Source organism: Mauremys mutica, chromosome 19, assembly GCF_020497125.1.
Source record: "Mauremys mutica isolate MM-2020 ecotype Southern chromosome 19, ASM2049712v1, whole genome shotgun sequence".
Lineage (NCBI taxonomy): Eukaryota > Metazoa > Chordata > Testudines > Geoemydidae > Mauremys > Mauremys mutica.
The window spans coordinates 3,789,913-3,813,322 of record NC_059090.1 but is presented as its reverse complement, the minus strand read 5'-3'; the positions used below and the strand labels follow the sequence as shown (position 1 = coordinate 3,813,322).

Here is a 23,410-nt window from a genome sequence, read left to right as displayed (position 1 = left end):
TGTGTGGCAAATCTGCTCAGGTTTTGCAAAGGCTGGTGTCCACTTTCCATTGATGAAGTGGTGAACCAATTAATAAATTTGCATTGCTCAAGACGGCATATTCCTGAGGTGCAGTGTTGGGAGCTCTGGTGCCTTTCTCTGTGTGATTGATGAGTGGCTCTGGGAGCATTCATGCAATCTAGCTGGGTGTGGGGCTCCGCACGCTGTGGTGCTGAGTGATCACAGCGCCTGGAGGGGTTTGCTGCTTGTCACTAGCAAAGCCTTGTGAGAGACAGCCCAGCCTGGGGAGAGTTAAGGGAGCACAGTGGTCCCATAGTCCCAAGCTGCACCCCAGGGAACTCGTCACAGTTCACACTCTGTACTGTGGCCAGATAAAGCCTCCTCCTGCTACCCCATAGCCTACAATTGGGCAGCACAGGGCATGAGGGAAAGCTCTGGTTAGCTACGTAGGCCATGGGATACTTTTTGTGTTACCAGATAGGATGACTTTTGTAACTAGTCATAACCCCAGCACAGACCCTGATACCTGGTATTGACCCTCAGCCCGATTCCTGACTCCATCCCTGACCCTTGGCTTGACTGCTGACTTCGACCTCAGCTTGTTCTTGACATGGATACTGGCTCTGACACCTTGCTTCAGTTCCTGGCTCCCAAGCTGTTGCCACTAGTCCTGCCTACCTCCGCTCTGGATCCTGAGAGTTTGCCTGGACCCCCACATAACCCACGGAGAAGGTTGGCCTGGTGGGGACATGGAGGCAGCAGGACACCCCTTACCCGGTGTGATGTTGTGTGTGATGTTGTATCCCACGTATATATGATATAACTGGAATATGTTTTATACTACATATGCCATGTAACATATCTATGTAAAGGTTATGATCTACTGAATCTATTCATCCTATTTGTATGCATGTGTCATCGTTGTATTCGAAGTTATGAATATCGGCTGGGTAACTGCTTGATTTCTAAGTAGCCTTAGTAAAGCATTTGGTCAGCTTCTTGAGAAAGGAATGTGCAAATTAAGTGCCCAATCAAGAAACACTTAAAGGACAATGAATCTTGGAAGGCTCCAATCCACATAAGAAGTCTACCTGAGAACGTTCAGGGTAGCATGTAAACAATGGCTGCTGCCTGGAAAGACTGGGTCATGCATGGTCATCTGACTTGCCCATAGGACTCCAAAACTCCATGTTGGAGCTGGACTTTGCATAGGAGAGAGGAGGGGGTCTCCACCCACAAGAGAAAGTCTATTTAAGCCCGTGGGAGACTCCTCCATTTTGTCTTCAGCTGGCTCAAGAGAGAGCCTCTCCACCCCCAAGGATACCTGAAAGAAACTGGAACAAAGGACAGTAACTACAGGGGGTGTGAGTGATTGCTGGACCCAGATTAGAAGGGGACTAGTCTGTAAAAGGAACTTACTGGAACACCACAGAGGGTGAGGTTTTATCTGTATTCAGTTTTATTACTGTATTAGGCTTAGATTTGCATGTTTTATTTTATTTTACTTGGTAATTCACTTTGTTCTGTCTGCTATTACTTGGAACCACTTAAATCCTACTTTCTGTATTTAATAAAATCACTTTTACTTATTAATTAACTCAGAGTATGTATTAATACCTGGGGGAGCAAACAGCTGTGCATACCTCTCTATCAGTGTTATAGAGGGTGAACAATTTATGAGTTTACCCTGTATAAACTTTATACACGGTGAAATGGATTTATTTGGGGTTTGGACCCCACTGGGAGTAGAGCATCTGAGTATTAAAGACAGGAACACTTCTGTAAGTTGCTTTCAGTTAAGTCTGCAGATCTGGGGCACGTGGTTCAGACCCTGGGTCTGTGTTGTTGAGCCAGACATGTCAGTCTGCTCCAAGACAGGGTGCTGGAGTCCCAAGCTGGCAGGGAAGGCAGGGGCAGAAGTAGTCTTGGCACATCAGTTGGCAGCCCCCATGGGGTTTCTGTGATCCAACCTGTCACACCCGGCATGTCCCACCAGGCACTAGACATTCCTGAATGGGTTGACAACCCCCCCAGAGGAACTTCCCCCATTGCGAACACAAATGGTGCAGCTCTCATCTGAGAAGCAGGCTCTGCAGGTGCAGATCACCCAGTTACTGCGAGACCAGGCCGCCCAGGCTTGGGACGAGAACACTACGCTCCAAGCACGTGGTGCAGTCGTTCACCTGGACCCCAGACTGACACTCCCCCTCCCAGAGCACTTCAACAGAGACTGCCAAAACTTCAGCAGGTTCCTAAACCAATGTTATCTGCTTCACCCCCACTTCTACCCCACTGACCAGGCCACAGTAGGACTCATAACTACTCTCCTGTCGAGGGAGGTGCTGGATTGGGCTTTGCCTCTCCTAGAACGACAGAGCCTGACACTGTCACACTGGGAGACTTTCCTCCAGGCCTTCCCCTCTATTTTTGATGACCCCATTGTGCTCAGTTGGCTGAGGCAGTTCTGCAAAAACTACAGCAAGGGCAGAGACCACCTGCCTCCTCGGCCACCCACTGTAGGTGGCTCCTCTCCAATACAGAGTGGAACAAACTCTACAAATTCTGGTGAGGGCCACGTGAAAAGACCAAAGATGAGCTAGCTCACGTGGAAATGCCGACCCGTCTGGATGACTTAGCTGGCCTCACCATATGCACTGACAAGTTGCACAAACGAAGTGAAGAAAGGAAGGGGACTGTGTTACCACCTAGCTGATGGTCCCAAGTACCCATCCATCTCCAAGCTGATCCCAGAAACCAAGCAAATTGGTGCAGCCCATCATCCTGTGACCCCAAAGAAGAGGGAACACCACCAAGTATTTCTACTATGGAGAGTCCAGCCATACTCTTGCCAGCTGTCCCCTGCGGGCTCTCACACAGAAAAAGACAGTAATGACCAAACACAGGCCCGGAGATGTGTGCCAGCATGGGTGGGCCCTGGGGCCCACATCCAAGGCACAGCAAGCCCTCACCATACCTGCAAATCCAGGTTTTCGTGCACATCCCAGGGAAGCCCCAAACAAATTCCCCACAGCGGCACTCGTGGACTCCAGGGCTACGGTCACTTTTATAAATGCCGATATGGCACAAGCCTTGGGCATCCCACTGCAGCAAAAAACAGCCCCCAACCTCATAGAGACTATAGATGGCTCACACCTGTCCTGGCCCAGTAACACTGGAAACTGTTCCCCTGAAAGTTATTATCCAGGACCACGAAGAAATCCTATGGTTCAGAATGATTCGCTCGCCCCACTTCCCCATAATTCTCAGCATCTTATGGCTGGCCACTCTTGACCTGCATGTCCTTTGGCGTGAGCTGAAAATCAGTTTCTGCTCTGAATTCAGTCAGCAAGTTTGCCTGAGTGCACCAACAGACGAGTCCTGGCTTCAAGATACACTCCTGCAGGCCAAATCCAGGTCGCCCCAGAGGTGCCCTCAGGCCCAGGGTGTGGCCCAGCTGTGTTCCATCATCCAAGCTGACTCCTGCTCTTCCTGCTAAGCACCATGACTATGCGGATGTTTTTGAGAAGAACGCTGATGTCCTACCATCACACTGTGACTGGGATTGTCCAACTGAGCTGTAACCTGGGGCCAAGATATCTTTTGGCCACATCTATGCCATATCGGAGCTGGAGATGGCCACCCTGTGATCCTATGTCCAGGAGAACCTAGCTCAGGGGATTATCCATCCCTCTACCTCCCCTGCTGGGGCCCCAGTGCTTTTTGAGCACAGATTACTGGGAACCTCAACCAGGTGAACCATCAGAAACCGGTATCCTCTCCCACTCATTCCGGAATTGTAGGACTGTGTATGATCATCCCAGATGTTTACCAAGCTCAGTCTGCGAGGAGCCTACAAACTGGTGCGGATCTGTGCAGGGGATGAGTGGAAAACAGCCTTTTGAACCTGGTCTGGCTGCTACAAATGCCATTTGGTCTTACAAACGCTCCAGCAACATTCCAGCACTTTGTGAACAAGGTATTTTGTGACATCCTAGATCACTATGTCTTAGTCTACCTTGATGATCTATTTGTTTTGTCGGAGAGCCACGACTAGTATATTCAACATGTCCAGTCAGTCCTGGACTGAATCTGCTGACATGATCTATATGCACAGCACCAAGTGCACCTTCGATCAGCACTCCATGGAGTTCTTAGATTACATCTTGTCCCCTGAGGGCCTCCGAATGGATCCTGGAAAGCTGAATGCTGTTCAGTCCTGGGCAGTCCCCCTGAACATTAAGGAGCTGCAGTGCTTCCTGGGTTTGCTAATTTTTATAGGCACTTCTTCAGTCCTGGATTCTCAGACTGAAATAGCCCCATTGACGATGCTTCTCTGCAAACACAACTCCTTCACCTGGTCTCCAGAGACTCAAGAGGTGTTCAATCAACTGAAGATGGCCTTCACCAGTGCTCCAAACCTGATCCATTCCAACCACATGTGGGCCTTTGTCCTTGAGAATGATATATCTAATGAAGCAATTGGGTCAACATTTTCACAAAGATATGGGCCCCCAGCAGCAATTGCTCCCCTGTGCCTATTACTCCCAGAAACTCACTCTGGCAGAATAAAATCATTAGATTTTAAATAAGGAACTTCCATCAATCAAGGCTGCCTTTGATGAATGGTGCCACTGCCTTGAAGGTGCCTGATACAGGTTTACAGAGATCATAAAAACTAAGAGAATCTGCATAGGGCAAAGGTGCTCAGTCAAAGACAGCTTTGATGGGCCCAATTCTTCACAGGCTTTCATTTTCCATCACCTATCACCCAGGAACCCAGTCCAAGGCAGCCGACATCCAGTGTTTCATATGTCTCTTTTAATGCCATACATCCCAACCCCTTTGTGCATCAAACACAGCCGCCTCCCCACCAGTGCAGGTCCAGGGTCATAATGAACATGTGATCCACAAAATACTGGATTCTAAAATGGAACATGGCTCTTTCAGGTATCTAACTGACTGGGAAGGCTATGGCCCTGAGCAGCGATTCTGGGAGCCAGCATCCCAGCTCCCAACCTCATGGCAGCCTTCCATGCAGACCACCCAGACAAATCTGGCCCAGCAGGAAGCACCCAGAGAGGGTGGGAGGTAACGTAAGGATCAGTGGCACTTGAAGCTGAGCCTGAAGAGCTACCCGGCAACCAACAGCCTCACATGGCCACCTGGTGGCAGCTGTAACCTGGCCACTCCCTGCGACCTGCAATCTGCAGCGATGACATGCCACGGGAAGTTCTGCCCTAAGTGATCCGACTGATAGTTGTCTTGGTGATCCCTGATTGGCTCCTTGATCCTAGATAAGCCCATGAGGTGTGCCAAGAAGCATCCAGTTAACAATGTGGATCCTGGCTCGCTGCCACGACTGCCCTGCTTCTCTGTTCCTGAACTCTTGGTATTGACCTCAGCTCCAACTTGGATTCTGAGTCAACCCCTGGAACGCCAACACGGACCCCGATACCTGGTATTGACCTTCAGCCCGATTCCTGACTTCATCCCTGACCCTTGGCTTGACAGGGATACTGGCTCTGACCCCTGGCTTCAGTTCTTGGCTCCCAAGCTCCTGCCACAACTGCTGCCTGTTTCCACCCAGGATCCTGACAGCTCCTTCTAGTAATCCAACTAGTACCATCATATGCTACTGAATCGGTCTGGATCTGGGCTTTGGGCACATGGAGACCTGAATAGGGGTGCTTCACTGAATCTGGAAATACATTTTGTAGCATGAACAGCTCCAGATGGACAAGAAGAGGGAGATGCAGCAATCTTTGGTTCTAGACTTGAAAGGAATTTTGGCTTCTTCTGTTCACGCCCACGCCACAATTATCTTCATTTGTTCAGAGGAGCCAATAAAGCAACAAAGGTCTGTATGTATCTGTGGTATCAACCTTCCATCTCCAAGCAGCATTAGGTCTCCTCCAGATTTCAGGGAGGGAAGTGAGGTTGGAATGACTGTGTAGTTTTGGTCTTCTCTGGCATCTGCTCCTGACCCACCTGCCCCTGACCCTGCACCCAATTGTAGCTGGACTTCCTTCTGGTAGAAAAGATTGAGATCACCTCAGGTGTTCCAACAGCTGCTATTCTGAGAATCAAGGAAGACTCCGACAGAGATGAAACAATTCCCTTCCTTTGAGATGCTCAGGGCCTGGGGTTCATGCACAGCATTGTAGGTCAGGAGACCTGGCTTTTATTCCTGGTTGGGAACAGACTCATGGCTCCCTTTGTCTCAGCTGCCAGTGGGGATGACAATCCCAAGTGCCGTGTTTGTACAGTCTGCCAGACCCAAGCAGAGAGGATGCTACACTGAGCAAGGACAACTATTATAGTGTCAGGGCCTCTGCTGGAGTGGATCAGCACAGCTCCACTGCCTACAACTGGGTTACACCAGTTTACACCCCCTGAGAATATGGCCCAAAATACATATAAATCACCACATGCACACACGGTCACTGACACTTTTGGGACCCCAAAGCAAACCCCTGAATTTAGTCTGCAGAAGAGAAGAATGAGGGGGGATTTGATAGCTGCTTTCAACTACCTGAAAGGGGGTTCCAAAGAGGATGGATCTAGACTGTTCTCAGTGGTAGAAGATGACAGAACAAGGAGTAATGGTCTCAAGTTGCAGAGGGGGAGGTTTAGGTTGGATATTAGGAAAAACTTTTTCACTAGTAGGGTGGTGAAGCACTGGAATGGGTTACCTAGGGAGGTAGTGGAATCTCCTTCCTTAGAGGTTTTTAAGGTCAGGCTTGACAAAGCCCTGGCTGGGATGATTTAGTTGGGTTTGGTCCTGCTTTGAGCAGGGGGTTGGACTAGATGACCTCCTGAGGTCCCTTCCAACCCTGAGATTCTATGATTCTATGATTCTATGAGTACAGTCCATGTGAAATGACAGAGGCAGGCTTCTCCCTGATCACAGTATCTTGTGTGCTGGGCATGGACCTGTCATTTATGCCATGGAAGCCGGCCCAAGAACCAGTGATCCTACTTTTTACACACAAGAAACAGGAGCCACCCGCAGTGATGGGAATGGCTCACCAGCATCACCACTGTTTTACTGCTCAACGGCCTTCCCAAGTGACTGTCAAGCCTGTATCTTCCTCACAGGCAGAGTGCCTCAATAGTTCATACAGCTGTATCAGTCCAGGCTGAGGGCTGAAAACAGGAGGCCCCTATCTCTTGTGGCCTGGCCATTGAGTGGGATGCTAGGACCAGAAGCTTATCACCACATCTGTGTATCAACGGGGTTGGTAATATGGCCTGTTCCAACTCCCAGGGATTTGGGCAGAGGTTGCTAGCCAAAAACACATTAGCAGCATTCACTTGTTTTAGGGGGCTGGACTCCTCTTCCACACCATAATAGAGGCTCAAATTAAACGTGTATCCCAAATTAAAAAACATAGTAAGAGGACCAAAAAAGTGCCACTGTGGCTAAACATGAAAGTAAAAGAGGCGGTTAGAGGCAAAAAGGCATCCTTTACAAACTGGAAGTGAAAATCCTACAGAGCAAAATAGAAAGGAGCATAAACTCTGGCAAGTCAAGTGTAAAATATATTTAGGCAGCCGAAAAAGAATCTGAAGAGCAACTAGCAAAAGACACAAAAGCTAACCGCAAATACATTTTAAAATGCACCAGAAGCAGGAAGCCTGGCAAACAATCAGTGGGGGCCACAGGATGATCATGGTGCTAAAGGAGCACTCAAGGAAGATAAGATTGTTGGAGAAGCTATATGAATTCTTTGCTTCACTGCAGAGGATGTGAAGGAGGTTCCCACACCTGAACCATTCTTTTTAGGTGACAAATCTGAGCAACTGTCCCAGATTGAGGTGTCAGGAGAGGAAGTTTTGGAACAAATTGATAAACTAAACAGTAATAAGTTACCAGGACCAGATGTTATCATCCAAGAGTTCTGAAGGATCTCAAATGCAAAATTGTAGAACCACTAACTGGTATGTAACCTATCGCTTAAATCAGGCTCTTTCCCAGATGACTGGAGGATAGCTAATGTGACATCAATTTTTTTAAAAAGGCTCCAGAGGTGATCCTGGCAATCACAGGCTAGTAAGCCTAACTTCAGTACCAGGTAAATTGGTTGAAACTATAGTAAAGAACAGAATTATCAGACACATAGATGAATACGATTTGTTGGGGAAAGAATCAACACAGGTTTTGTAAAGAGAAATCATGCCTCCCCAATCTGCTAGAATTCTTTGAGGGGCTCAACACACATGGAGAAGGGTGATCCAGTGAATATAGTGTACTTGGAGTTTCAGAAAGCCTTTGACAAGTTCCCTCACCAAAGGCTTTTAAGCAAAGTAAGCAGTCATAGGATACGAGAGAAGGTCTCTCATGGATCAGCAACTGGTTAAAAGATAGAAAATAAAGGATAGGAATAAATGGACAGTTTTCAGAATAGAGACAGGTAAACAGTGGTGTCCCCCGGGGTCTGACCAGTGCTGTTTGACACATTAGTAAATGATCCGGAAAAAGGGGTGAACAGTGAGGTGGCAAAATTTGCAGATACAAAATTACTCAAGATAGTTAAGTCCAAAGCAGACTGGGAAGAGCTACAAAAGGATCTCACAAAACTGGGTAACTGGGTGACAAAATGGCAGCTGAAATTCTGTGTTTATAAATGCAAAGTAATGTACATTGGAAAACATCATCCTCACTATATATCCAAAATGATGGGATCTAAATTAGCTGTTACCCCTCAAGAAAGAGATCTTGGAGTCATCGTGGAGAGTTCTCTGAAAACATCTGCTCACTGTGCAGAGGCAGTCAAAAAAGCTAGCAGAATGTTAGGAACCATTAAGAAAGGGATAGATAATAGGACAGAAGATATCATAACGCCACTATATAAATACTGCAGCAGTTCTGTTCGCCCCATGTCAAAAAAAGTTATATTAAAATTAGAAAAGATACAGAGAAGGGCAACAACATTGATTAAGAGTATGGAACAGCTTCCATATGAGGCGAGATTAAAATGACTGGGACTTTTCAGCTTGGAAAAGAGACGACTAAGGGGGGTCTATAAAATCATGACTAATATGGCAAAAGTGAACAAGGAAGCGTTATTTATGCCTTCACATAACACAAGAACCAGGGGTCACCCAAGGAAATGAATAGGCAGCAGTTTTAAAACAAATATAAGGAAGCACTTCTTCACACAACGCACAGTCAGCCTGTGGAATTCGTTGTTAGGTGATGTTGTGAAGGCCAAAAGTAATATTGTGTTCAAAAAAGAACTAGTTAAATTCTTGGAGGACAGATCCATCAATGGCTATTAGCCAAGATGGTCAGGGATGAAACCCCATGCTCTGGTTTCAGAGTAGCAGCCGTGTTAGTCTGTATCCGCAAAAAGAACAGGAGTACTTGTGGCACCTTAAAGACTAACAAATTTATTTTAGCATGAGCTTTCGTGAGCTGCAGCTCACTTCTATGCATCCGAAGAAGTGAGCTGCAGCTCACGAAAGCTCATGCTAAAATAAATTTGTTAGTCTTTAAGGTGCCACAAGTACTCCTGTTCCCATGCTCTGGGTGTCCCCAGCCTCTGACTGCCAGAAGCTGGGAATGGGAGACAGGGGATGGATCACTTGATGATCACCTGTTCTGTTCATTCCCCCTGAAGCACCCGACATTGGCCACTGTCAGGATACTGGGCTAGATGGACCTTTGATCTGACCCAGTATGGCCATTCTTATGCTCTTACCCATGGGAAGAAATAGTAGCAATAACCATGTCAAGAGGAACCCTGTAGGTTCTAGGATGCTCCTCTGTCTTGGGGCTTTCTACAGCACCTGTCACCACTGCATCTGAGTGCTATATGGAGTCTTTAGCCTCCTCCCTTCTCTGGTTATGGTCTGAAGGCCGGATATGGCGATGAAATGTTATCCAGCTGCTAGTGGAAATGTGGCACAGAGATAGGCACATGTCATGACCCACCATGGAGGCTGGATAAATGCATTGTCCTTGCTGGAGGGTGAGGATTGACTAACAGGTTCCTCGATCGTTCAAGAACGTGAGTGAGAGAGAGCACCTTGGATCCATCAGGCTCATGGTACATGAGCCCTATCGTACCCCACCAGCTGCTGCAGAGGGAACGTGGCTGCCCAGACTGAATTTGCTACAATTGAGTGGAGAAGGAGCTTGTCCTTTTTCAGTCTGATGTTAACTGATACTTTCACTGTGGCAGTGTATGGCAGTCACACTCGGAGCTCCCCGAACTCTTCTTATCTCTTTCCTCCCTGAGAGCCTGAACAGCTAATCTGTCCAAAAGCTGCAGGCCTTTACTACCCGAGCCCCAGGGCCAATGCACTTGAAACAGCCCCTCTTGGCTCACTGTTTGGGTGTGTCCTACGACCATACTACTTCACAGTCAGGTATGGTAGGGCAGGGCAGGGCTCCACCCGTACATCCAAACTAAACTCCTTGGTCGTATGCTGCTGTTGGATTCCCTCAAGACAGCAGCTCCTTATTATAATCCTAGAACGAAAGGCCATTGAATGTTGGCTCAGATTCTCAAGTGTAGTTAAGCGCCTAATGCCCATTGATTTCAAGGGGAGTTAGTTGATTAACCCCAATGAGATCAGTTAGGCACCTAAATATCACTGAGGATCTGAGCCACTGGGACTGAATTCTAATCCCTACTCTGGTGTCTGACCATCAGGCCTTTGCTGTATTCCATCTTTAAGCACAGAACTTGGGTATGGCCTGAATTTCCTGCTCTGCCAGTTGTCTGAAGGCTAGAAATTGTTCCCACGGCTCAGTAATGCAGGAGGCTTAGCTCAGGAGAGGCAGCACCATGCTGGGCTCAGCAGGGTAAGTGCCTGTGTCTGCCTTTGGTGGAATGGTTCATCTCCTGGCCACTGTTTAGGGAAGTGGTTCCCCTAAATGCCTCCTGTGTCCACTTGGCCCAGATCCGGGGCTCTGGCCAAGCTGTCTCCAGAGCCACCACAGGGGTTGTGATGAAGTGGGACTGTTCTTAATGTTTCCTCTGAATACTGTGTGGGTGCCTCAGTTTCCCCTATGCATTTCTTAAGTCTCCAGTGTGCATAAATGGCCGACAATCTGTCTCCTAGCAACAAATGGCCAGGGCCCTTCCCCCCTTGCAAGGGGATAGCTAAAGGTGAACAAAGAGATCAGGTGACCTCCTGGCCTGGGAAAGAGACAAAGGCCAGAAAGGACGGGCTGGAGGGGGTTTCAGTTTGGGGCTGGCTGGGGATGGGAAATGAGGGCAGACGGGGTTGTCTGCCTCGCTGGGCCCCAGAATGGACCCGGCTGAAGGGTCCGGTTCTCTGTACCTGCAAGCTCTGTTTTAGACCCTGTTCCTGTCATCTAATAAACCTCTGTTTTACTGGCTGGCTGAGAGTCACATCTGACTGCGAAGTGGGGGTGCAGGACCCTCTGGCTTCCCCAGGACCCCGCCTGGGCGGACTTGCGTGGGAAGTGCACGGAGGGGCAGAGGATGCTGAATGCTCCAAGGTCAGACCCAGGAGGTGAAGCCGTGGGAGCTTCTTGCCCTGGAGACAGTCTGCTCCAAGGGAGAGGAGGCTCCCCAAAGTCCTGCCTGGTTTTGTGGGGAGCAGTTCCAGAGCATCGCCCGGGGACTCTGTGACAGGGGTGCTCACAGACTGTGCATGCTTTAGTAATCCTAGGGCTGCACAAGAAGGAACGCCTTCCCAACAGTACTGGTTACTGAGTCCCATTCACAATGCCAGCCCGTTAGACTATTGCGTGTCCACTGGTGATTCTGGCTGCAGAACTTACATGATTGATGATGATGCACAAGAAAGGAAGAGACCAACTTGATTCTCAGACTCCAGGCAGAGTCTGAAAGAGACAGTCATAGTAACTGAGCCCTGCTGGACTGGAAATGACTGGGGCACAAAAACCCATGGGCCTAGCGTGTCATTTCACACGGTCACTTTCTGGAGTAGATATGGACAGGACCAAGACAGCATTTGATACAACAAAATACTTTTTATGAACTAACAGAGGTAGTTTATGAACTAACAGATACACAGGGCCAGCTGCAGGCTGTGACAGCAGCTCAGAGCCACACTCCACCGAAGGACAGCCATGAACCAGCGCAAGGGAAGGGACCAGGGGGCAGTTCAGCGCTCCAGAGAGCTCCCAGCCGGCTGGTGTCCTGGGGAGACAGCACTGCCTGGTGTCATCTGATGCCGGGGATCAGCGGGGTCACTCCGTAGAGCAGTCGCTGCAGCACAGTCCCAAGGTGGAGGACTCTCGCCTTCTTCCCCAGGGGGATGCCGCAAAACAACGTACACGAAGAGACGAGCTGAGATTCATCACTATGAATGAGCCATTGGAGCTGCCAGTTTAGCCTGCTACCTGGGTGTCACCATCCACTCAAGCTATGGGCAGACAGCTCCTTACGGGACCGACCTGCCCTCTGCTGTGTTGGCCTAACTCAGGAGTAGCTCTGCTGAAGCCACTGGAGTTACACCAGGGTGAGAGGAGAAGCAGCAGTAGGGGCCAGAGCCACAGCTGCTGTAAACTGCAGTCAGTCTCTGATTGCAACCGGGGTACAGAGCTTTTCCCCAGCAGAGGTTCTGGCCCTACAGCTCAGTGCATACATGAGGGCACTGCAGATAGCGAGCAGCAGATACATGGGCAGAGGGCCTGGCTCTCCCCTGCCCTGCGCCCTAGGCCACCACCTACACCTGGGCAAAGCGTGACCGGAGAAGCCAGAGCACTGTGCACAGCAGCGAGTGACTCCACAGGGAGCTCTGCCTCCCTCCCGGAGTGCTACCGGAGAGACCTGTGCTCCCAGCCCTGTGCTGGCCACGGAGCTGCCCCTTGCTTTCCGGCTGTGCACCCTGGCACTGCAGCCATGTTGTGCCAGCTACACACGGGGTTGTATGTCCCGCCCAGGCAGTACTGCTGGCACAGGCACCTTCCGGGCTCGCTCGGAGCTAACTGTCCTGGTGCCAGGGGTAGCCTGGGGCAAAGGGGCTTGTCGGGATGGGAAGGGGCGTGGCTGGGATGTTCCAATGATCTGGCTGGTGCCTGGCTGCTGCAAGGCCCATCTGGCAGGATGATCTAACCAGCCCCCATCAGCCACAGGAGTGGGTGCTTCAGGACCCCCCTACCTCCGGGGCTCTGCACAGCACACAGATGAATGTGACCCATGGCTTTTCTGCACAGCGCCTGTCATTGTGGTTCGGTGTGCAGGGAAGGGTGGCCTCACCCTGCACCCTTGCTGCCTGCACACCGGTATCATGCCACGTTCCTTCCCCAGCAAGGGAACCAGCCCAAGCTTGGGCTAACCCCCAAAGGGGAGAGGCTGTCCAGGGTAGACAGTCTCCTCTAGCGCTCGTCCGTCACCTGCCTCTCCCAGGCCCATTCCAAGATGCAGGCACCATGGCTCTGCTCCCCTGGACTTCCCCGTGCAGAGCTCAGTGCAGAGGCTGACAGACGCGGTCGCTGCAGGCTGAAGACCCTGCTCCTGACTCCCAAGGTTCTCAGCAGGGTGGGCACTTGTGCCTGGCTCTGTCTTGCTGCTCCTGTGCCCGCTCCCCCCGTACCCCCCCCAGGCCCTGTGCCTGCTCCCCCGTACCCCCCCCCACAGGCCCTGTGCCCGCTCCCCCCGTATCCCCACAGGCCCTGTGCCTGCTCCCCCCGTACCCCCCCCACAGGCCCTGAGCCCGCTCCCCCCGTACCTCCCCCACAGGCCCTGTGCCTGCTCCCCCCAAACCCCGACAGGCCCTGTGCCCGCTCCCCCCGAACCCCGACAGGCCCTGTTCCCGCTCCCCCCATACCCCCCACAGGCCCTGTGCCCGCTCCCCCCATACCCCCCCACAGGCCCTGTGCCCGCTCCCCCCGTACCCCCCCACAGGCCCTGTGCCCGCTCCCCCCATACCCCCCCACAGGCCCTGAGCCCGCTCCCCCCGTACCCTCCCCACAGGCCCTGAGCCCGCTCCCCCCTTACCCTCCCCAGGCCCTGAGCCCGCTCCCCCCATACCCCCCCACAGGCCCTGAGCCCGCTCCCCCCTATGCCCCCACAGGCCCTGTGCCCGCTCCCCCCGTACCCCTACAGATCCTGAGCCTGCTCCCCCCGAACCCCGACAGGCCCTGTGCCCGCTCCCCCTGTACCCCCCCACAGGCCCTGTGCCCGCTCCCCCCTATGCCCCCACAGGCCCTGTACCCGCTACCCCTGTACCCCCCCCCACAGGCCCTGTGCCCGCTTCCCCCTATGCCCCCACAGGCCCTGTGCCCGCTCCCCCCCATGCCCCCACAGGCCCTGTGCCCGCTCCCCCCTATGCCCCCACAGGCCCTGTGCCCGCTCCCCCCTACCCGCCCAGGCCGGGTGCCCGCTCCCCCCATCCCCCCACAGGCCCTGTGCCCGCTCCCCCCGTACCCCCACAGGCCCTGTGCCCGCTCCCCCCTTAGCCCCACAGGCCCTGTGCCCGCTCCCCCCATACCCCCACAGGCCCTGTGCCCGCTCCCCCCGTACCCCCACAGGCCCTGTGCCCGCTCCCCCCGTAGCCCCACAGGCCCTGTGCCTGCTCCCTCCGTACTTGCGGTTCCTCTCCTTCACCACCATGCGGGTCATGCTTTGGATGCACTGCGCCCGGTAGTTCTCGTAGTGGGTCTCTCGTGTCACATCCTTGAGGTCCTGCATGTGGGTCTTCACCAGCATGGTGCGCAGCTTCACGAAGTCGCAATGTGCTGGGTTCTCCACTGCAGAGGAGGGGCCTGGCTTAGACGGGCAGATCTCGGGGCCACCCGGCAGAGCAGGGCCTCCCCCAGGTGGGTGGGGGAGCTGAGGGCTGAGAGAACAAATGGCCCGGGACTGCAGAAAGGCAGAGCACGGCTTTGAATTGGCCTGGCTGCACGAGGGGATGATGAGGGCTAAGGAGGGCCCTGCAGCAGGCCAGGGACCTCGCCCTGGCCTCCCCCATCATATGGCGGTGGGGCAGCACCTTCGTGCCCCCGAGCACCCGCACTGAGATCGCCGGCCAGGGCCTGTCTGGTGTGAGTGCCAGAGCCCTGCCTGCTGAGACCGGCAGCAGTCCCCGTCCGTGAGCACCACTGCCCTGGGGGTGGGGTGGGGGCAGGAACATGGAGGAGGACACGGTCCCTGAGCCTCTGAGCTATAAGCCAAACCCGCCTTACCTTCCACGATGCCCCAGGGATACAGTCGCCCACGGACTCGCCTTCCTTTGGCCTCCACAACCATGTTGCTGCCGATCACAGCGAAAGGGATGCTCTCCTGGAACAGAGCCACGGGGTTATTCCTGGCCACAGCCTCCCCAAGCTCTGGTGCTCAGGGACCCCAGGGTCCATCTGCACTGGAGTGGGCGCTGTCATTCCCCATGGGGGCAGACACACCCGCACCAGCTTGCTCACTACTCTGGTGTAGCTCTGGCTGCCCTGAGAACAATCCCATCGGAGCTCCTATGCACGTACTCGGACGGCCTGTGCAGCTGCGGCGAAGCTGCTATTTTTAGCACGTGAGCTCTGACCCAGCTAGCGTGGGTGTGTTCACCTGAGTGGAAGTTACACGGCCAGCTCCAGTGTAGACGCACCCTCTGTTTGCTCTGCAGTCCTGCTAACAAGCCTGGTTAATGCATTCACTGGGATCGCACTAGCCACCACCTAGCACAGAGTTGCCCAAACTACAACTGGAAGGACACACCGTGTCTGAGCCCTTGCTAAATCCAGCCCCTGGCATGGGAGTGCAAGTAGCTCCTTCCCCTTGAGATCAGCACTCAGGGAAGGAGTGGGGCCAGCGGGAGAGAGAGTGGAGCCGTGAGAGAGGAGATGGGCTAGAAGAGAGAAGCCAGCTGCAAAGGGTCACACAGGATTGGCAGTACCAGGTATGTCCCGCTGAACAGGAGCCAGAGCACCCCAGAGCAATGGCTGGAAAGGACCTGGAGAGCTGCTGTGGCTAGCAGCGGAAGAGCCATGTAAACTGACAGTTCAATGGGAGCCGAGCAGGGCCCGAGTCTGGGCCCAGACGCTGATCTAGCAGCCCAGCAACAGTGGACTCGTGACAAATCACCGCTGTGTTCATCCTGTTGCAATTCCTGCCAGCTGGGCTGGGAAACAGCATCTTACTGGCCCTCCTGGTCCTTTCTGCAAGCCCGTCACTCAGAAGCTCACCTCCCATACTCTCAGGAGCCAGCAGAGATCACTGGCGGATCCCCTACTAGTCCAGAGAACCAACTGGATGGCTGCCCCTCCCTCTGCTCCATACAGCACAGTGTGATGCTGGGGTCCACCATCCGGGCCTGACGTGCCATGCTACAGGCTAGGGCAGCTCGGTACCTCGTGCTGGGCCCCCCGAGCTCAGAATGACAGCAACATGACAGTGACGCTGCTGGCTGGGCTGCGGGAGCCCAGGGCGGAGGCTGGGAGACGCCACTGCAGGCATCAGAGGGGTAGCCATGCGTCTGACGAAGTGGGCATTCACCCACGAAAGCTCATGCTCCAATACGTCTGTTAGTCCTGTGGCACTTTATAGACTCTCTGCTGCCATTGCAGGCGTGATCCTGCCCCTGCTGGACCCAGTGGCAGGTTTGCTGTCGACGCCAGCGGGAGCAGGAGCGGGAGCAGGCCCAGGCCCAGGGTGCTTTACAGGCCACTCTGGCAAAGGAGCCGTGAACTCAGCTGACACGCTCAGCAGTTTGTGTCCAGCTCTCCTCACTGCCAGCAGCTGTCAGCAGCTAGTAACACCACGTCCCCGTGACCACAGTCTATAGTCTTTCCTTCAGGCTTCTTTTAAAAGCGTTATTGTCAAAGGCAGCTCTGAAACCTCCCTAACCTTCATTTACACCTGGGCACTGTCTCTCTCTGGTGCTTCCCCCCAGGGTTCTTCTAATGTCCACACTTTGGAAGACCTAGCTGCCTTTGTCCTTCGGTACATGTCCACTCATTCCTTTATCTGCCGCTGGTCGCTCTCCCGCCAATGCCCAGGCTGGTTCGAATACGGACTGGTCTGGCTGCTTCCCCCACACGCTGTATTTTCAGGGTGTCAGATCTCTGAGCAGCCCCTCCTGCAGCCACACTGGCTGATTCGTGCTCCTTGCCTCTTTCCTTTTCAGAGGATCTAGCCTTTGGGGATCCCCCCACCCTTCTCCCATGCCTGTGGATTTTAACCCTCCCTCCCTCCCATTGCTCCTTACTCACTAGATCAGGTGATTCCCCAGAACTGGCTAATGCCCTTGTGGGGTCTAATTCCATTATCTCCTGTTCTTGGTCAGAGCCTCCCTCCCAGTAAACAGATGAGCCAGGAAGGTTTCCCTTCTGGCTGGACTATAAAGCTGCCCTTCTCAGAGTGTAGAAGCCACTGGGCTGAGGCATGTCTGGCTGCATTTGTCACACAAGATATACCTGGGGCTTAGCAGGTGACTCTGACCCTGTTCCCTGAACTGCATTCAGAGGGACAGCCGCTCTCATCTGCTCACCTTCAATGCCTGGTCCTGCAGCTTGAAATCCTCATCTTCATCAGAGTCACACTCAGGGAACTGGTAGATCCGGATCCCGTAACGTTCGATTTCTTCTCGAATCTGAACAAAGAAACAAGCCCCCGACTGACGGCTCTGGCACTCAGCCCTGTCTTACGGCACCCTCATTTTAAGGGCATCCCAGGAGAGAGAGGACTACGTTATGCTCACCCACATGCCAACTACTGTCTGTTCTTCCATCTCACACCGAACAGTAGAATCCAGACACCAGTGGTTCATTTCCTATGGTTTCCAAACAGGCCAGGTCCCCGACATGGTACATGGGCCACTTTCTCCCCAGGGCCAGTTCTGACCATTGTCTTGTGCCCCAGGGACCCTCTGGCACACAGGGTGTGGCAGCTGCACTCTCTGCAGCCTGGCCTGTACCTCCGTCCCTCTTCTCACCAATCCTCAGACTCCATGAGGCCACAGGGACCAGCTCTTGTCTCTTACATCCTCCATTTCAAAGGGGTTGCATCCTGCTGTCCCTTCCCTTAGTATCCTGTAGGACTCTGCAGCTCCTTCTCTGTCCTGTCCTCTCCCATTCCTGGGATACCGAGGGGGGCACTCGGGTAATCTGGGAGGAACCCTATAGAAATGCCTGTTGAAAACAGGCCTTGGCTACAGTGCCAGTGGCGTAGCCAGGTTTTCAGTGTAGGGGGAGCAAACATAAAAAAGGTGCCCTTCCTTGGCTCCCCCTCTGGCCACGCCCCCATGGCTCCTCCTCTGGCCACGCCCCCTTGGCTCCTCCTCTGGCCACGTCTCTTGACTCCTCCCATTTCCCCCCCAGATTAACCCCGGGGCCGGCTCAGGACTCCTGCGGGCTTCCCGGGGGTGCGGATGCCCCCCCATCCCCGGGAGAGTCTCTCCTGCCCAGCGCGCTCTGCAGGTGTCCCCCGCCGGGATTCCGTCCCCCCCACCCCAGACTCCAGAGCCCCCCCTGTCCAGACAGCACAGCCTGTGCCCCTGCCCTGCGGGCCCAGCCCCGGGGAGCCTCTCACCCGGGCCCCCCAGTGCAAGGCACAGGACCCCCCCCCGCTCACATTCCGTCCTGCGCTGCCGCCTGTCCCCGGCCTGCTCCCGGTACTCGGCGCGCTCCACACGGGGCTCGCCAGCCAGGCGGCCTTAAAGGAGCAGGGGCCCTTTCACCTCCCCCGCCCGCCGCATTAGCAAGGGGCAGGAGCGCTTGGCCGCCGAGCCCTGAGCCACCGCCGCAGACGGTGGCTGCGGCGATGTTGGGGCCACGCTGAGCGTGGGGTGCGATGGCCGAGGAGCCGGCCCCCTCGCTCCTCCAGCCACGCCTGCTGCCCCCTGCATGGCTCCTCCGGCCGTGCTGCTGCCAGCGCCGGCCCGGCAGGCGCCGCTTCCATGCCTGCCGCCCCTCGCCCAATGGCTCCTCCGGCCGTGCTGCTGCCAGTGCCGGCCCGGCAGGCGCCGCTTCCATGCCTGCTGCCCCTCGCCCAATGGCTCCTCCGGCCGTGCTGCTGCCAGTGCCGGCCCGGCAGGCGCCGCTTCCATGCCTGCCGCCCCTCGCCCAATGGCTCCTCCGGCCGTGCTGCCACCAGCGCCGGCCCGGCAGGCGCCACTTTTTGAAAACATGCTGAGGGGAAGCGGCTGCTTCCTCTGCACCCCGCTAGCTACGCTGGGTGGAATACCCTGAGGTGCAGCAGCACCCAGGGAGTGATGGTGGAGGCTGAGGCGTAGACAGGCTCATTGTACCAGGCCGGTGCCAGACGTGTGCAGGACACCCTGACTGAGTCCCAGGAAGCACACAGCTGCTCCCCTGGCTGTCAATGGTTAACGGCACTGGTGGGGAATTGTGGCTCCCATTTTCCCAGTACAGATGCAATGCCAGAGTGAAAGACCCTAGTGTCAGCCAGGGGCGAGGGCGGGAGGAGCAGTCCATTACTTGGGCTGGGGGGAGGGAGGAATTCAGAGGCATCCAGGCCTCCTCTCACCTTGCTTTTCTTGCGCTCCACCTCTGAGGGCGTCAGGGTGTCAGCTTTTGCCAGGATGGGCACAATGTTCACCCGCTGATGGAGAGCTCTCATGAATTCCACATCCAGGGGACGAAGGCTGCCAACAGAGAGCAGAGTTAGCCCTGTAAATTGGGGCTGGACGGTCTCGTAGCTACAGGACTCTGGCAGTGCCAGCTGGGGACTCCACACTGTGAGCTTCCCCAGAGCAGTGCCCTGGCAGTGCCCAGACAGGACTCCAGCAGAGTGCGCATCCCCCTTGCAGTGCCAGCTGGAGACTCCACACTGTGAGCTTCCCCAGAGCAGTGCCCTGGCAGTGCCCAGACAGGACTCCGGAAGAGCGTGCATCCCCTTGGCAGTGCCAGCTGGAGACTCCACACTGTGAGCTTCCCCAGAGCAGTGCCCAGCCAGGACTCCGGCAGAGCGTGCATCCCCCTGGCAGTGCCAGCTGGGACTCCACAGTGTGAGCTTCCCCAGAGCAGTGCCCTGGCAGTGCCCAGACAGGACTCCGGCAGTGTGAGCATTGTGCAGTCATTGCCTCCCCACTGCCTGCTGAACCCCCTGCAATGCAAGCGTTCCCACAGCAGCCCTCAGTCAAGACTCCTGCAGCAGAGCTGTCAGTGCATCACACTGTGGGCCCACGCAGGGCCAGCACTCATTTACTGAGCAGCAAGTCTAGCTCACTAGTGCTGTGTCTAGGACTTGTGGGTAAGGTGGTTTTGAGCATTCTCAGGGAAGGAGGGAGGGATCGGCTGTGGCTGGATTTCCCATACCCATGTCCAAAGGGTGAGATGAAGTAGAGGCAGCAGTGCACGCGGTTGTCCTGGATGTTCTTCCGGTTCAGGCCACTCTCATCCCGGAAATATTGCTCAAATTGCTGATCTATGTAATCAGCCACAGGTTTCCAGCTGGGAAGAGAGGGGACAGGGTGGAGAGAGCCAAGTGAGCCCGGTCCCCGGGGCGCCGGCCAGCATGTGAAAAGAACTCCCTGCACTAGGAAGTGTAAGACCATCAGCGTGGAATTAGCCTGCTTCCATTGTCCTGCGGGAGCTGCTGCGCCTCTCCAGCGGGAAGCCAGATGTGAGAAGCTACGAGCTTCACTAGTGCTGAATCACAGGGATGGCTGCACCAGAACCCAGGCCAGCATCTGATCTCTGACAGTGCAAATGACGGTGGGCAATTGGGAAATTCTCATCCTCCTTTGTCAGCCTCGCATGCCAAATTAACCTCGCAGGCCTGGGGAAATGTCCTTCATCCAGGCCTCAGCTAAGACAACAGAGCATGTGCAAGAGCACATCATAAAGTGCTGAAAATGTAACAGAGCCACCCCTCACCTGACAGCCGTGATGTGCCCAACCAGGTGCTTCTGTACCCCACTAGCACAGTGTGGTTCTGTATCACTCGCTAGTAATTACACCACAGCTAGAGATCTGGGACTCTGCTATTAGACCCATGTTATGCTAGCTGCCTCTTTAGCTCAAGCAGATAAGCTCATGCTCCCCCGCCCCCCAGCGGTGCCAGATTCAGTGCCTCTGACGACCCACACACGGGCACTGCACTATGAGCACTAGCTCGCAATCTGCTCCCACAGGCAGGAAGACAAACCACAGATCCCGCTGCCCCATGTTCTGCTGCTGTCTCACAAACACTTGTGTAGCCCACTGGAGAGGGGAGAGTTGTGTCCTCCTGTACAGGTCAGCCCACAGAGAACATAGAAGAGGTCTGAGCTATGGAACTAAAGATGGTGGGCTCACACCCAGCTGCTAAGCCGGGGAGCAGTAAATGCAGACACGTTAGCTGCTAGTGTGACTTAGCAGGGGTCTGGCCGGGAAGCTGTGCTCTGAGAAGTGAACGGGGACACGGTACTAACAGTCGTTCTGCTGGTGCAGTTTATTATTTATTGGGTTAATGGGAGCTGGCTGTTTGCGGCGGCCTGAGACCGAGAGCAGTTGTTGGGGTGGGATTTTGCCTGTGTCCAGGGCAGGAGATCCTGGTCCTGAACTTGATTTAAAAGAGCAACCTCACTCTCCTTCACACCTGTTACAGCTGGGGGAGGGGAGAGAGGGTGCTGGGTGTCTGTCACCAGTTTGATTCCTGCCCAGTGTAGCTCCCACACATGTCTGGGGGCTCTGCCCCATTTCCAGCTCCCACAGCCCCACTGCATTACATTGAAAGCTCTTCAGGGTAGGGCTGTCTCTGACGTGTGTTCAGTCAGAGCATAGCACCACTGGGGCCAAGCCCAGCATATCCCTCTGTGCAGCAGGAACCATAGCTGCCTCCCTGGGCATGTGGCAGAGCTGGTCCTGCTGTGACTGGCACAGAGGGGGTGGGAAGCAGATCAAACAGAGAAAAAGCCACTGATCTTTTCTGATAAATCTCTGGGTCGCTGGGCCAGTCTCATCATCTGTTGGGGCCTGGGTCAGGATTGTTGGACTTTTAAGGTTTGTCTGATCTGTAGCTGTGTCTGGGGAAAGGCAGTGTTTCCCAGTGGGTAGAGCACTGGACTGGACTGGGACTCTGGAGACCTGGTCCCAGCTCTGCCACTGGCGGGCTCGTGACGTTGGGCAAGTCACTGCCCCGTACCTCAGTTTCCCCATCTGTAAAATGAGGCTAAAGACCCTACCCTCTGGAGTGCTGTTTAAGAGCTAGGTGGCATTATTTCCCTTGGTGCAAACTTAAGCTAGACTTCCTGGCAGAAATGAATCCAGAACAATGGGGATTGTTAATGGGCGAACCTCACACCACAGGTGGGGTCAGGGCCTGCATGCACACATCCCTAGCCCCGGAGCTTTGGCAGATGTAAGAGCTGGAGCGTGCCAGGCTGGCTTTCCAAATCACAGGAGCAACAAATAGCCAGTCCAGAGCAGACATTTACCCCGCAAGGCAGCCTGGGAAGCCAGGAATTCTGGGCCAGCCATGACCATTGCCACTTTGTTCAGCTCCCTCTCCGGGGTACTGCCAAGCACCGACACCAGGACTGCCCCCTTTGCACCCAATGGCTCAGTTACTACTGCTTTTATGAACTAACAGACGTTTTGCAGCATGAGCTCTCGTGGGTGAAAGCTCCCGTCTCTGCTGCCCCACCCCAGGAGGATGTGAGCAGTTCAGTGAGGCAGGGCTGGTTTGTGTGCAGTGGCCTGTGCTCATCTAGTACTTGGTGTCATTTCTGTTCTCTCCAGGGGCCAGACTGCCCAGTGGGCGTGGCTGCCCGGGCTCCTGCTCATCCTGCCGGGTGAGCTGCGGAGCCATGGCCCCTCCCTCTCCTGTGGGACGCACCATTCCGTGTTGTTCACGGCGTCGCCGAATCCGGGGGTGTCCACGATGGTCAGGCGCAGTTTGACCCCCTTCTCCTCAATGTCCACCACGTGTTTGGTGATCTCCACCGTCTGAGTAATGCGCTCTGGAACGGCAACAGCAGCAGTCAGTGGGCTGATCCGGCAGGGGCCAGGGGGAGCCGAGCTTGGCTGCACAGGGACGGCGGAGGCCCAGACCAGTTACCCGTGGGGCAGCTGCAGGGCCAGCCTGCGCCAGGTACCGGTGAGCACAGGCGCGGCCTGGGGCGATGCCGAGCAGTGCCTTGCCAGCGAGCACTAGCAGGGATTGTCTCAGCTCCACAGCACACAGGGGCAGGGCTGTATGGGGGCAGGACCATGGCCTGGCCTCTTCTCAGCTGCTCCCCTTGCTCTCTGGGGTGATCTGTGCCACACGGGTGCTCAGAGGGGACAGCCCTTGTGCTCTCCTGACTGCAGGCCCCTCGACTGGGCCTGGCCCTTGTGCGGGGGTGCAGGAGCTGGGGGCACGCCTGTGCCAGGGCACTTGGAGCACTCCTCTGGTGGCAGCGCACGGGGACAGGGAGCTGGGAGCACGCTGGGACGTAGAGAGAGACAAGTGGAGAAGAGGTAGCTGCAGGGCTCTCCTGAGAGAGAGGAAAAGGGGCAGCAGCCCCCGTCGGGGAGCGACTGGGCAGG

At 54.7% G+C, this 23,410-nt stretch overlaps 1 protein-coding gene across 4 annotated transcripts in view; it reads right to left on the bottom strand.

Moving 5' to 3' along the window:
- Positions 1 to 23,410, bottom strand: part of LOC123353269 (septin-4-like) — a 97,381-nt gene that overhangs the window by 7,643 nt on the left and 66,328 nt on the right. For 2 of the 4 annotated variants that reach the window (XM_044994238.1, XM_044994241.1), the window contains 6 exons: positions 22,719 to 22,842; positions 20,216 to 20,350; positions 19,425 to 19,542; positions 17,428 to 17,529; positions 15,134 to 15,230; positions 14,536 to 14,698 (listed from right to left, as the gene is read on the bottom strand). In XM_044994238.1, the coding sequence (XP_044850173.1) occupies positions 14,536 to 14,698; positions 15,134 to 15,230; positions 17,428 to 17,529; positions 19,425 to 19,542; positions 20,216 to 20,350; positions 22,719 to 22,842 (739 nt within the window). Of the gene's footprint in view, positions 1 to 12,023; positions 12,249 to 14,535; positions 14,699 to 15,133; positions 15,231 to 17,427; positions 17,530 to 19,424; positions 19,543 to 20,215; positions 20,351 to 22,718; positions 22,843 to 23,410 lie in introns of those variants that run through there. The other 2 variants (XM_044994239.1, XM_044994240.1) reach the window with 2 other exon arrangements.